This window comes from Mercenaria mercenaria, unplaced genomic scaffold (assembly GCF_021730395.1).
Source record: "Mercenaria mercenaria strain notata unplaced genomic scaffold, MADL_Memer_1 contig_1839, whole genome shotgun sequence".
Taxonomy (NCBI): Eukaryota; Metazoa; Mollusca; class Bivalvia; order Venerida; family Veneridae; genus Mercenaria; species Mercenaria mercenaria.
The window spans coordinates 1-14,877 of NW_026459848.1; the positions used below are offsets into that span (position 1 = coordinate 1).

A 14,877-nucleotide genomic window follows, 5' to 3' on the forward strand; every position below is an offset into this window, starting at 1 on the left:
CTGTATTCTCAACAAATAACTTCTATCTTCACCACATAAATCAAAGGTGGAGGACGAATGATTTCGGACACGTGCCTTCTATCAAATCGGCATGCCCTACCCGGGGACCGAACTCGCGATCCATAGAACTGCACTCCTACTGAGCTAAGCGGATGGGGTAAAAGAAAGAAAGAAAGAAAGAAAGAAAGAAAGAAAGCAGCGGTTGTGACTGACACTCGCTGTAACTCAACAAACCTCTCTTATATCATGAATAATGAACTTGTAGAAGTTATGATTTATTTCAAATAGCGTCTGTGGTATAAAATTTCAAAATAATGAAAAATTAACCCTGACCCGTAAAACCAAATTCCGCCATCAAATTATGCGAACGTATGCGTGGAGCGGGTAATTAACCGGGCAAGCCCATGGCAACTTATCTTATGGTCAGATGTTACTAGGGTGGTGAAGTAAGAAACGAAATAGTAAAATTGTAAGACCTTGGGATGTGCGTGCGTGCGTGTGTGCGTACTTAGGGAGGGTTAGGGATAATATAGTAAAACCTCTCCAGAGCGGCCCTCTCTTAAGCATAAACCTCTCTATAACAACATCATCAAAATTTCCCTCAGCTGAAATATACTATCAATTTTACCTCTCCAGAACAACAACCTCTACATAACAGTCAATATTTGTATCTCCCAAAGGGTGTTGCTATACAGAGGTTGCACTGTATTAAGAAAAACAAGATATAAACAACCTTTACTCCCTTGGAAGGGCGGTTGAGTCAAGGGTCATACGTCTGAAATCACAACCTTTAGAATATTTGAATCTGTTGTATAATATTGATCAATGATATTGTACAATAATGATGCTTTCTGTTTGTGTTTCAAGTGTGAAAACTCCGAACAATATACACAATTGCATATGCAAATATTCTTCATGTTAGCAGTGTTTTACAACGGAAAATATGTTTATTGGTACTTTGAATAAGAAAAATTTGAAAAAATAAGCTTTATCATATAGAAAGTATATTTAAAGCGACTTTCAAAAATAACATGATCAGTATTTTAAGCAAAGTTGTCGTATTGGCGTATGTTATACTTTCTGCATTCAAACCATTTCTCAATGAAGTCGCCAATTTTACAGTTATAAAAGACCTCTTTTGAAAGGAAAGCTCTCTTTCTCACGTTCCATGATTCGTTTCACGCCTGTAGTGAACAACTGATGAATGAGAATGTAAAATATTAAGGTTTGAAAAGAGATATATCAGAAAAACAGCCAAACTAAGCTATGTTGTTATTTGGGGGTAGGGGTAGCGTAACGCAATTTTACGCGAAAATGAATTCGGTGACCCCATAATTTTTTTCCTTCAATCGACAGAAAATTTTTGTCAAAGTCTATCGTTTGGGTTTTACATGAGACAGGATTAACGCAAACTTTTTATTCAAAACTAAACGTCGTATTTTTCGCTCTGACGTCACTTTAACGTAAATATCGGCTTCAACGTTAAAATGATCTCCACAAATTATACACCATTTCAAAGACATTTTTAAATGAAATTATGATGAGAAAAAAGCAAATCGATACTTGTTGACTGAACAGAACGATTTAAGAAAACAGCCTGACGGACGTGAAATAATGGTTCATCAAAAATGGACGTCAATAGTCGTGTTTGAAGGTTTGTAGAGAAAAAAGTTACAGAAATATCAAAAAAGTAAAATACGCATTCTATGAGGAATATGCTGAATTTTATATTAAACAAAATTTCGAAACGGAACCCAACAACTTCAAATTAGGCGCATTCCACCTTAAACACACTATTTCCGCCAACTGTTTCTGAATCTAACTCGTACTTCTTAAGAAAAAACTCTGACTTTGTAACGCTACATGGACGCCTAGAAATATATTCAAAATCTGTAATACCAGCAACGTTAAAACTTTGGGACGAACCAAGAGCTAAATATCCACGAAATAGATAAACTCATAGGACTTAAACGCCAATTGAAAGAGATATATAAACACCCTATCGTACCAACTTTTTTTCTAAGTGGAAACCGCGCTGAACAGGTGTATCATGCCCGTATTAGAAACAACTGTAGTAGCTTACATGCAGATTTATTCAATAATCATCTAAAAAAACTCCAAGATGCAACAGTGGCCATAGTTTCAAAAATTCAGAACACTATATTTTTCCGATGCCGACCATTTGCCGACCAAAGTGTAATATTATTTCGAAATACGCGACCGTTTCATCAGATAAATACTAACAAATTATTATTTGGAATACGTAACCATACTGACGAAGTGAATGTTTACGGTGGTATGTTTAGGAACATGCATTTACACGTATGTATTTTTTTAAGATTAAATTATCTCGTGCGCACGATATCTCATCTCGAGCGCTCGACTACTTATCTCGTTCGCTCGACATCTTATCTCGTGTGCACGACATATTATCTCGTGCGCACTACATGTTATCTCGAGCCTACGACATCTTATCTCGTGTGCACGACATCATATCTCGTGCAACGACATCATATCTCGTGCACACTGCATACTATCTCTGTCGCACGGCATCTTATTTCGAGCGCACGACATCTTATCTCGAGCGTAAGATATCTTATCTCGTTCACTTGCCATTTTATCTCGTGCGCACGGCATCTTATCTCGTGCGCTCGACATCTTATCTCATCTTGTTTTTTATTCGTTTTTTTTTCATATATATTTACAAATATTGTGCATATTCATGTAAATTTATATGAACAATGTTAACTTTTTAAATATATATGGGAAAAAATAAAGTAAAAAAAAAAGATGTTGCGCCCTCGAGATAAGATGGCGTGCTCACGAGATAAGATGTCGTGCGCAAGAGATAAGATGTCGTGCGCACGAGAGAATATATCTAGCGTACGAGAGAATATGTCGAGCGCTCGAGATAAGATGTCGTTCGCAGGGCAAAAGATGTCGAGCGCATGAGATAATATGTCGTACGAACGAAATAAGATATCGAGCGAACGATATAAGATGTCGTGCGCACGAGATAACACGTCATGCGCTCGATAAAAGCTGTTGTGCGCTCGAGATAATTTAATCTTAAAAAAAAAAAGATGCATGTCCTAGACATGACACCGTAAATATTAGACTATTTACAGAAATTCAAAATTCTATAAAGAATACAAAACTTTTTAACTAATTTTAACTAATGTCGTTCCCTATGTAATAGTCAATGTAGATGACGAACCCATGTGGTGTGTGTGCGTTGGTGCGGGTGCTGGTAGTCGAACAAAATAGAGGAATCCTCATTTTTTTTACTCTTCTTCGTCTTTGTAGGCTTTCGATTCTTTTTCAATCATTAAAATAACTTACTTTTAATAAATCAATGATGCATATCTAATCTAAGTTCAAAGTGATTTTGTTACCTCGATTACAGCTATGTTTTTCTCAGATTATCTAACTCTTTACCCTTTTTCCGATCAAAAAGGACCTCGGACATTTTCCTATTCCGATTGCCTATCAAATTAAGTAAAAACTGACCTAGGGCTAGACTTCTGAAATAGCATAATAAAGACAGTTAAAGACCATTTCTTGATATATTCGAATAAATTTTACAAGGTTGTTAACAAAAAAGATGATTTTGTAGACATTTCTCATTTTCATTTCGATTGAAATATGAACATTAATCATTTTTATGTTTTAAACATCTCCCCCCCCCCCCCGCCAGTGACGCAACAAAATAGTTCACATGCCTTTGTAAATGATTATCATGTACGTATGTTGCAAAAATGGTACTTGGTCACATGGGGAAAATGTTAAAAATTGAGAAAAAAAAATACATACAGGGTGTCAGCAAATGAATTTTACATAAAATATTTTGACACTTATTGCATGTGTTTCCTAAATCTTACATATCTACAGCCTTATTCGTTTTTGTAAATATTTCAAGCATAGAAAACACAATAATAAATAAAAAGGGGACATAGAACGTCAAGCTTGAAAGCAGACTGATCCTGGTATGTGCATCTTATGAATTTTTCAATCAGGTCTGCTGCCTCTTAACAGTCGAAGTCCGTCGATTGAGTGTCATGAGGATTGAGGCAACTGCGTCTGTCACAAGATATGAACCAAGCAAGTTTCTTAGACATATATAACTAGATGTATGTGTCTTCAACCTTAACATGACAAAGAGATATAGACAAACTTCTATGGAAACATTGCCACTGTGGTGCAAATGCCTTTTAACCCTTTGTAGGATACAATTATGGCACACCTAGAATGCATTTTAAGAACAACCTTTGCTTTAATTCGAACCAAAGAAGCACTGTATCCAGCATCCTCAACTCTAACAGAACTACACTAAACACCGACTCCTGAACTGACCCGGGTGCCTTTATAACTAATACTGACGCCCCCAAAACTAACACTGACGCCTTCAGAATAAACACTGACACCCCAGAACTAACATTGACGCCTTTAGAATTAACACTGACGCCTCCAGAACTAACACTGACACCCCTAGAATTAACACCAATTCACCCACACGTCTGAACTGAAACTTTTTCCAAAGCCGACCGAAATATTAGTAACGAACCCAAAGGAATATCGACATTAATGTTGATACTAGCTAGTGAAGTTCTCTTCCACTGATACATGTATATTGGATCAGGCGATATTTTATTACTAAATTGTATTATTATGTTGTTTTATATTTTTTTGCATTAGAGTAACAGAAAGCACATTTAAATGTTTGCTATGCATTAAAAATATAGCCTAAATGTGCATGACTCTGTGGTGTAACCGCCATTATTTTAACAACAGGACTGCCTACAGATAATTTCGGAAACTGAAAAACCAAACTCACTAAAATGCTATACTTAGGGCCCTTGGGAAGAGCAAACGATGCATCTAGAATGAATGTGTCCAAATGTGTCATAAAATGCTAAAACCCTGGCACACCTGAACCCACAGTGGCCAAGGCAGTCTCCTACACCCCTTCGCTATAACTGAAAAAGGCCAGCTACGCCAATGTATGTAAAACACTTATTGTATGCAATATATAACCTTGCCTATAATGCCCGGTCAGTATTGTACATGTGTACTGCATGTGTCAATATATAGTATAGCAATAGATGTATAGAAAACAAACAGTAGGCTATGATCAATGCATCAGTTATCATGGGCACTCGGGTAGAAAGAACTGTAATACAGTTGTGTGGCCAAAAGTTTTGTTCCACTTTTATTTTTTGCTTTTCAGTTATTTTAAAAAATGTTAATAAAACTGATAATTTGCATAGTAAAATTTTATTTTTTTGTTTTAAAACACTTTATAATAGACATACCTTAAATGCATATGCTTATTTCACTAATTTAAAAGGTACACATTTTACATTTTTCAAAAAATATGACACTTAGTCACAAACTGCTCAAATTTCAAGACAACGAATATAAAATAAAATTATTTTTTGTGACAGTTTGACTAATATGCTAGTATAACTAATTTATGCATATTTAAACATGTTGAAGCCATTATATAAAATTATCATCTATTTAAGTCATGAAATGGCATTGAAATAGGGCAAAATCCATAGCATAATGTCCGATGTCCTTAACTACTTTTACAACGTTGCATGTATTTTCATTCATGGTTTATAGTTGAAAAGTTATTCATAAACATATGAGCTGTCACTTTGTTTACATATCTGTTAATTTTCATGTGGACAAAGTTATAAAATTGAAAGAATAAAAGTATTGAACTTTGATCTCCAAGTGTGACCTTGACCTTTGAGCTAGTGTTCTGGGTGTTACACATGACATGTTGTCGGCTTATGGGGAACATTAGTTTCAAGTAATATCAAAATCCTTTAATGAATGACAGAATTATGGACCGACATAAAACAGACCCTGTTTATATCATGTTAATAGTTGACTGCCAAGTGTGACATTGACCTTTAAGCTAGGGGTCTGGAAGTTATGCATGACACGTTGTCTTATTATGGGTTACATTCGTGTTAAGTAATATTAAAATCCCTCCATAAATTATACCTCCATAAATTGTCGAGTGACAGACCGGACAAGAAAAAAGCGACCTCCAAGTGTGACCTTGACCTTTAAGCTAGGGATCCAGGTTTGCGCATGAAACGTCGGCTCATCATGGGGAATATTTGTGTCAATTAATATTGAATGACAGAGTAATGGACCAGACATGAATTTGCGGACGGACGGAATGACGGAATGGCGAGATGACGGACGGAAAAGCTTAATCCTACAGTCCCCGTTTTTAACCAGTGGGGGACTTATAAACCATTAAAATTAATTTAACTATACACTCAATCCTAAGTGAATTTACGTATTCAGTACATAATTTCCCAAAAGTATTTGTTTTAATATATGCTGGTAACAAATTAATTCGGCCCTTCTCGACGGGACGGTATTACGATAGGATGTTTGTTTAAAACAGCTAAAAATACCAAAGCCATCGAATCCCATTGAAGCAGTTTTTCCCTTGCTTTCTGCGCAAGCAATTATAATTTTATTGCAATTGGTTTTGCAAGCTGAAAACCAGTTTCATTTTGAGCTGTCGATATGAATTTCATCTTTCCGACTTTGGAATTCTTTGTCGTTGACTTTTGTATAATTATGTTTTTCAGACTGTCGACTTTACTACTTAATTATCTGATGAAGACATCATGAATTTTGTACATATTATAATAATAATACGAAATGTTAAAGTAACTAAAAACGTCCAATATGTCTCCGAAAATCCTCTCCAATCTCTACATGATTTCAGTGGAACTATAAAACAGAATGTAATCTAAACGAAAATTGTCTACATTTAGGTTACATTATACTAATTCAGTTACTTCCTTATTTCATATAAACAATTTAATCCGTAGACCTCACTTTTCTATACTTTAGAGCACTTTTATGAAATCAAAACCAAATATAGACAGTTAGTATAACATGTCTTCTTACTCTAAATATTGAGATGTTATTCACATATAAGAAACATAATCTGTTCTGAAAAACAGCACCCTTTGAATGCTCCAATAAAATTTGCTCTGTAGCATTTATGCGTATGTAGAAATTTTCTCAATGAATAAAAATCAAATTGAAAGTGGTCTAGATCTTTTCTAAATACATTAAGTAATAAATTTAAACAAAAATAAAACTGCCGCATCCTTAAATGCCTCATAATATCATATTTCATCATTTACATGAAACTACATAATTATTTGGCTGTTTCAAATGTAACACGGAGAAGTCACCTCCATTTTTGGTGTAACGAAAGTCCTTATTTTGACTTGACCTTACCCCAGAGAAGAATCTGAGTAGATTAAAACTGGAATTAAAAAAATGAAAATCGTATACATTAAGACCAACATTTTACAACTAGATAAAACCTTTGGCCAATCAGAGGAGGCGAAACAAAACTAGATCTACTTGATTTTAAAGACAGAAAAAATGCAATAGCACTATCAAGCTGAGAGTCAGCTATTGCAATATTTAAGCCGAAAGAGATTCTTTCTAAATGAAATTTATTTCTATGTTGTGTAACTGCTCGATGGTATACCAGTATTATGTATTTTACAGATCTTGCAGTCTCAGTTATGTTGAGAATAACAAACGGACCGCTGACTAGCTTTTCCAAAAAGCTAACCTTGTTCAACTTATAACAACTTACCGCAATTTATACCAGCATAATTTGGATAAGAACACGAATAATTGATCCATTGTCGTTTTGATCTATAGTTTGTTATATCCATTTCTAAACCAGTACAATTTAAACCAGTAACAGCATCTCCACGTATGTCGTAGTTGTACAGATTAGTCGCTCTATAAATACTAGGATTTCTGTAACATCATAAACTGAATATAGAAACTTTGATATGAATTATTGCTACTTGTACAAGCAAAATGAACATGCAAATGTTATCGCTAATTCTACACTAATTTATACATTTAGAGAACACTTGTAGAGATAGTCTTGTAGTTTTTATAACATCTGCAGAATATCGGATGATTGGTTGGTACCCAATCGCATTAAGCCAAAGGCATCAAAGTATAAAAAGAAATGCCAAAGGTGCTATTATAACGGGAATCAAATATGCATTAACGCAATTTAAGATATGCTTTAATGCCATAAAATAACTCACATGTTTTCCGATACGCGTTTGTATCTTTTTTAAACTTTGTTTTAATTCTGCGTTATAGGGCCGTTTCGCCTTGGAATGCGCATCTATGCAACAGCATGTTAAATGTGGCTTTCTTGTTAACACACGTTTACCCTCCTTTTAGATTACCACTTGAAAACGACCATAACAGATTTATGCTAGAATGTATGATAAACGTTTGTCGTTCTTTTCGCGGAGGTGAGTTCAATACCTTGACATCTGCATAAAACCAAACAAATATTGACTGTGGTTTTTGACCATTTACCGTGTTATTAATTATTTATTTTTATTTACTATTATACAAGATTTATATGGCGCCCTTTTCATGTTAAACACATTCAAAGGCGCTTTACATATAGCAAACGCAGCCACACAGGGCGCGAAATTCATCCTCTACTAGTACATACACAGAACAGATAGAGAGAAATCCTTTTTAGATACAGACTTGTTCGGCTACCTTAGCCTAACTCTTTGCGAATAGACAGTGTGGTTCTTTAATGTGCCCGGTGTATAGCACCAATGTACGCACCGTCTTTCCTGGGAAGAACCAGTACAGCCCTCTAAGTTAGGTGGAAGACACTCAAGAGCATCTCAGAAATTGCCAGTGCCTGGACCGGGATTCGAACCCCAGACCTCTGGATTCACAGTAAAACGCGTTACCACTAGACCACCGGCCCGCCTTAATTAATGTTGTAATGGTATTATTTATAGAGCTCTACAATAAATATCTTTGCTGTATCTGTGTATCTAGGCACTTCAATATATGCACTGTTAAACACTGATAACATGAACAAGTCAAAAGACATTTGGATAACTTCCTCATAACACAAGTGCATTATAACTACAATTGTTTTTATCAGTGTTAGATCAACTTATCTACGTTGCATTTCCACACGTTGTACACACTTTTGTGATACATTGAACCTATAATGATAACCTAATACCCTCATACCCTGTGTGCAGAATATTTAACGTTTTGTTTAATCAGTACTACAAATCTTTCAATTTGACGATTTACCTATTTGGTTTCCCATACATTGTGCAAAGAACTGCAGCATCATTCGTTGTGAAGTTGTCTAGACAGACGCCTATCCAAAAGGCTTGCTCTTGAGAGTAAATTTCCACTCTTCCAGAATAAGGCGTAGGTCCACCAACTAGCCTTACTGGAGTTTCAGAATCTATATTGTAGAAAATAGACACTCGTTTTCCATGCATTCAATTTACTCAGCAGCTGCGAAATGTTTCCTTTTTCTACTTTCAAAATTTAATGATCAATGGTTTCATGAAGTAAATAATTTGTTTCATTATCATACACCTACACATTTATGCGGGGGTGGGGGTGGGTAGTTGGGAGTGGAAGGGGGCGCATATAGCAATGCTGCTGTACGTACGTCAGTACGTCTGTCCGTCTCGAAATTTTGTGTGTCCGTCTCTTCCCACACTATTAGCCTGATTTGCTTCAATCTTTAAAACATGAACAAGCTTGACGAGTAGATGGATGTCTATAAAGGAAGGATGTTTTTCCATGACTATTTTACTGCAGTTATGGCCCTTTGATATTTTTTCTATATAGGGATTGCACAGTATGTGGGGACATCCGTGTCCTAGAGACACAATTTCTAGTTTTATTCCTGAGTGTATTTATCGCATTTAAACATGTTAAAGTTGTTGTCAAGTGAAACCATTTAAATAACAACGATGAAATGATGCTAATTTAATTCCTCTATTGAACCAATTCATGTAGCTGATGAAGATTGGCAGTTAAAGGACATAGATTTGATAGGCTTTGTGAGTAAGAGATTTGATAAGCAACAATTATAAAAAGATTGATTATAAATTTATATGTTTAATAAGTTTTATAAGATATTACTATCAAACATTGTACGATTGAACTGGAAACTCTGTTTGAACTCTGTATCCGGCTACGGCTAGATAATTACATAATGCAAATACTTACAGCAGTTTACGCCAGCATCCCGACTGTGGTCGCAATGACTTGTTGTTGTGGTATGATTGCAGTCTGCTATATCAGACTCAGTGCCGAGACACTTCAAACCATAGTCAACAATGCCGTTTAATCCTTTGCCATAATACGCCCCAGTATGAAAACTGACATTTCTTAAATACAAACTTGTGTACATGAAGTGAATGCATTTGAAATAAATGAGTTTGTTTTTCTTTTTTATTTTGTATACCATATTCTTTTCTCAGCTGTGCTCATAATTTTAGTATTTATTTACGAAATCCTGGATTTCACAATGTTTTGTTTGTGTGTTTAAGATTGCTCGTCGTTTGCTTACGGGCCGTTTCATTTGAATTATTTACATATTGAATAGAGAAATAGAAAGGTTAAAATCAATTTAGTAACCAAAAATGCCGGTAAGTGTTTTCTTTGTGCTTGCTCTGTCATTAATAACAATGTACAGATTTCCATGCGTGCACATGAAAGTTGTGGTTGTATAATTACAAAGTATGAGGTCTGTTCAATGACACCACATCAGATATGTCTATTGGAATATTTTTCACACATCAATGTTTATTTTCAAATGTGATTATTGTTTGCCTAGTGAAACAGGTACCTTTTTAATACTGAAAAGAGGTCACTGGCCGCGTATTAAACTAATAAGATCTTTATTTAAGATTCATTTAAAAGTTGAATATAGATGCAACGCTGTCATAAGAATATAAACTATATTGAATTGAATATCTCCTTGTATCAGATGTAAAACAGGTCTCCATTATTACTGTCAGTGTTCCCTAACATTTGTTCACATGGATTCAAGAAAAACACGAAACTTACCCTCTTTCAAATCCGAGTATTTTACATACAACCCGTGCTGTATCAAAGTTAAAATCCTCATCACATATCGTTTTCCAAACGCCAGATGACCTGATCTCTAGACGTCCAGAGAATGAAGTTGGTCCGTCTGCAAGTCTTAAATCCGTTGCTGAAGTAAAATATGTTTTCAGATATTTCTTTATTTCTTAATTTCTAATTGAGCTCTTAAAGTGTTTTCTGTATAAATAGATACATTGCAAAATCGCTCTACATTTAAGCATATCATTTTTATCTCCGGGTGGTTGTGAAAGCGTTAATCTTATTCCAATACAAAGTTTTAGGAAAACATCCGCTGTAGATAAATCAAGACTATGTATAAATTATACGTATGTGAACTAAATCATTGTATACAACCTCCAATGTCTAAACTGCAAAATAGAAACAACTTACCGCATTTCACGGAGGCTGTTTCATTGCGGTTGCATAAGGTATGAGAGCCCCACTGGTTTGATTTACATTCTAAAATATCGGTTTCACTCCCAGAGCACCGTAGGTTATCAATAATTATATCACCAACACCTCCGCCATAATGTGACCTGCCGTAACCTTTTGCAAACCTTTTTTTAGAAATGTATTTGTCAACCTTAATTTGACTTTCTATTAAATTTTAATCGTCTCAGTAGAAGAACTGCATATTTAAGAATACAATTTTACTTCAAACAGACTACTCTGTATATATTTTTGCCCATTTGACAGTACGATTCATAACAATTATCAAAATAAGTATATTTGAAACACATGCAAAATTATTCATATATAGTACAATACAATCAGACATATAATAAGTAATTAAACCGAAATGTATATATATATATCCAATATGTATTGGTACATGCATATACTAGTATATATATAAACTATTTACTTTGGATTGTAGCCAAGCATTCTACAGATAACACTGGCTGCGTTGTCATCAAAAAATGCGTCACAAAAAGTTCCCCATCGGTCTTCAAAATACACTTCAACTCTTCCTGATTGATTGTGAGGGCCGTCTTTCAAGCGAATGTTAGTTCCTTGGAAGATTAATAATTCAGATGAACAAATTGAAGTGTTGAATACATTTTAAAGTTGTTTAACTATCAAAAAACCAAACATCACAAGACATTTTACTTTGGTACTGTGACATCTCCAATTGTAGCTACGTGTTTGCAAATATTGACAATGCGTTTTGAACATGTATTAACATAAAGAATAGAAAAAAAGACCTATAGATTATTTTTATTTCGAAATAAATCTTATGCGCCTAACAACTTACATGTATTCTCTTTAATAGAACATAACTGTGATAAACTATAATATGAAACAACTATGTTCTATTTCTATTATTAAGGATGTAATAAGTTTTATGCCAAACACCGAAAACAAGAAATCATGCTTAATATTATATGTTTCTCTTTCAAAAATCCGAAATTTTGCAATTTATCTAAAATGGACAAAACTTACGGCAATTAATTTCGACTATTTCATTGTTTGTACAAGAATGTTCCAGCCACTTGCACTGTGTAAGATCATTTTCTGTGCCATTACAGGACATTTGCTTCGCAAACAGATCACCCACATTCTCTAACCCATTGGTTGATTTGATTTTAACGTTCCTGTTTGATTAAAACAAAACTAATTTATATACAAAATGATATTGTATGAAAGATTACTGAATAAAATTTCAGTGCAGTAAGATTTTGAAGTGACATTGTTTGTAAAAGTGTTACATTTGCAAGTTTTAGACATGGAAGAAACGGATGTTTATGTATTTTTTTATACAAACGTTTTAATATCTCAAACAAGTCTCACCCCGTACTAAATGCTAACATCCTGCAGATTACATTCTCAGTATTTTCATCAAAATTGTCATAACAAAATGTTTGCCAACCACCATTGTTCTGAATTTCTACCTGTCCAGAATTAGATGTAGCTCCGCCAGCAAGCCGGATAGGGGTCTCTGAAAACGCATTTTCATAAGCGTACTTACACGTAATGTTCGGAGACGCACACCTTTCATATAACAGCTAATTTAAGAAAATATATTACGAACACGAAAACGTACGTTTAAAATCAGATCAGGTCTGGAGTGATAACATATTATTTAAAGATAATAATATACTATTTGAACTAAATCATTGTTATTTATGTTGATGTTGAACGGCTAAAAGCTTGAAAAACACAGATTTAGACTAGACACTTACGACAGTTCACCCCAACGTCTTCCTCATGGTCACAGTTGCTGGCTCCCCAAGTATTAGCCTTACATTGCAGTAAGTCAGTTTCATTCCCAGTACATTTCAAATCATCTAAATGTATGGGACCTATGCCTTTCCCGTATATTGACGATGATATATTTACTGCATATCTGTGTGAAAAACATAAATTTTCATTCCTTATCATATTAAAAGCACTTATGTTCTGTTTAACATTTAATTTTCCAGATATATTTATTTCCAAGAAATGTCAAACGAAGCAAAAATGCAATTACTTAGACATCGGCACACATTACTGTTAGACAGTTTATGAACTTAAATTTAGAAACCATTTCTCTTCACAAATAGTGATTTTCTTCATGAAATGACACGTACTATACAAATTAAAATTAATTACAAGGGTAGAGTTCCCGGAAGCACAGATCACAGCAATCACAGCCAGAGCAGAGCATACACAGCCATCGCAAAGTAGGACCGACACAAATAAAAATGTATTGTAAAGACATAGCAGACGGGCTACTTCCGAATTCTAACAACGAGTACATTTTAACCCTATGCAACATGCATAAATCGGTATAGGGTAGAAACAGGAGTGGGGATATTGAGGGAAGTGTAAAAAGCTTAGGTCTTATCGAGAGCTTCCAGTTATAAATTGTACAACTACAGAACAATTATTTAACAAATTACACATGTCACTTACTCAGTATTTCGAAACCCGAGCATTCGGCATACCACTGCTGCCTCGTTTTTATCAAATTGGTCGTCACAAACGGTTCCCCATTGACCTTTGCTACTGTTTCGTACTTCTAACCTTCCCATGTATGGTGTACGCCCCCCGACAAGACGTACTTCGGCTTCAATCACAAGTGACAATAATTCCAATACACGAGATATGATTAATCTAATTTTATTACATGCGGATAATTGGCTTGTTAAAAAGAATTTAAACATATTTTAAAGAAAATTAACAAAATTTGCTTCCCTTCTATAAACTTGGTATGATAAATCTGGCCAAATCTATAAAATCCAAATAACGATATCAAATAAGGCTCTGTTTATGAGTTCATGAGAAGAAATGAAATGTTCAGTATATCTAAAGCTCTTAGCATAAACTGATGTGACACTGATCTATCATAGAATAGCGTTGGATGAACTCAGTGAACACAAGACACCAGAAATATTAATAAAAGTCATACAAACACCTTACTCTAACTGAAATTAATGATAAGCCATTACCTCCCAAAATATGTGGAGTTTGTAGTACGTAGAATAAGCTAACAAATTTTAAAAACACCATTTTAACATGAAGAAATTCACTTTATCCAGACATTTTACTATAGGTTGCAAGCGTAACTTTCAAGCATAATCTATTTTAAAATCAATTTAAACAACCTTTCTCATTTGTTATCTATTCTTCCTTGTGTTTGATAAAATAACTGCTTATGATTGGTCCAAAATGTGTGGCCATCTGGTATTCACCTGGATGTTTCTTTTTTTATATTTTGCGACGACACTTGTTTTTATCATTGCGTGATTTAGGCGCAGTATATTTCGTTTGATACAGTGCCCCCCGCCCCCCACCCCCTCTCTTTTTTGTTCCCTATGCACACGATTAAACACTTGCGTGGCACCATTCGTACACGTTTCACGTTACACGCTTGGTTAATCGTGCAGCAAATCAAATTAGTTTTAAACCGTG

The 14,877-nt window shown here is 34.7% G+C and overlaps 1 protein-coding gene across 1 annotated transcript; it reads right to left on the reverse strand.

The window, feature by feature from the left end:
* Window positions 1–7,654: 7,654 nt before the first annotated feature.
* On the reverse strand, window positions 7,655–14,523 carry LOC123561914 (deleted in malignant brain tumors 1 protein-like; the record flags this gene model as incomplete). The annotated part of the gene is made up of 11 exons (XM_053532879.1): window positions 14,415–14,523; window positions 13,879–14,032; window positions 13,167–13,330; window positions 12,775–12,922; window positions 12,427–12,578; window positions 11,849–11,996; window positions 11,374–11,540; window positions 10,945–11,092; window positions 10,102–10,262; window positions 9,163–9,322; window positions 7,655–7,824 (listed from the first exon to the last, which is right to left on the reverse strand). Coding segments are annotated over exons 1-11 (1,633 nt in total), but the record flags the coding sequence as incomplete, so codon positions are not given.
* Between the last annotated feature and the right edge of the window lie 354 nt (window positions 14,524–14,877).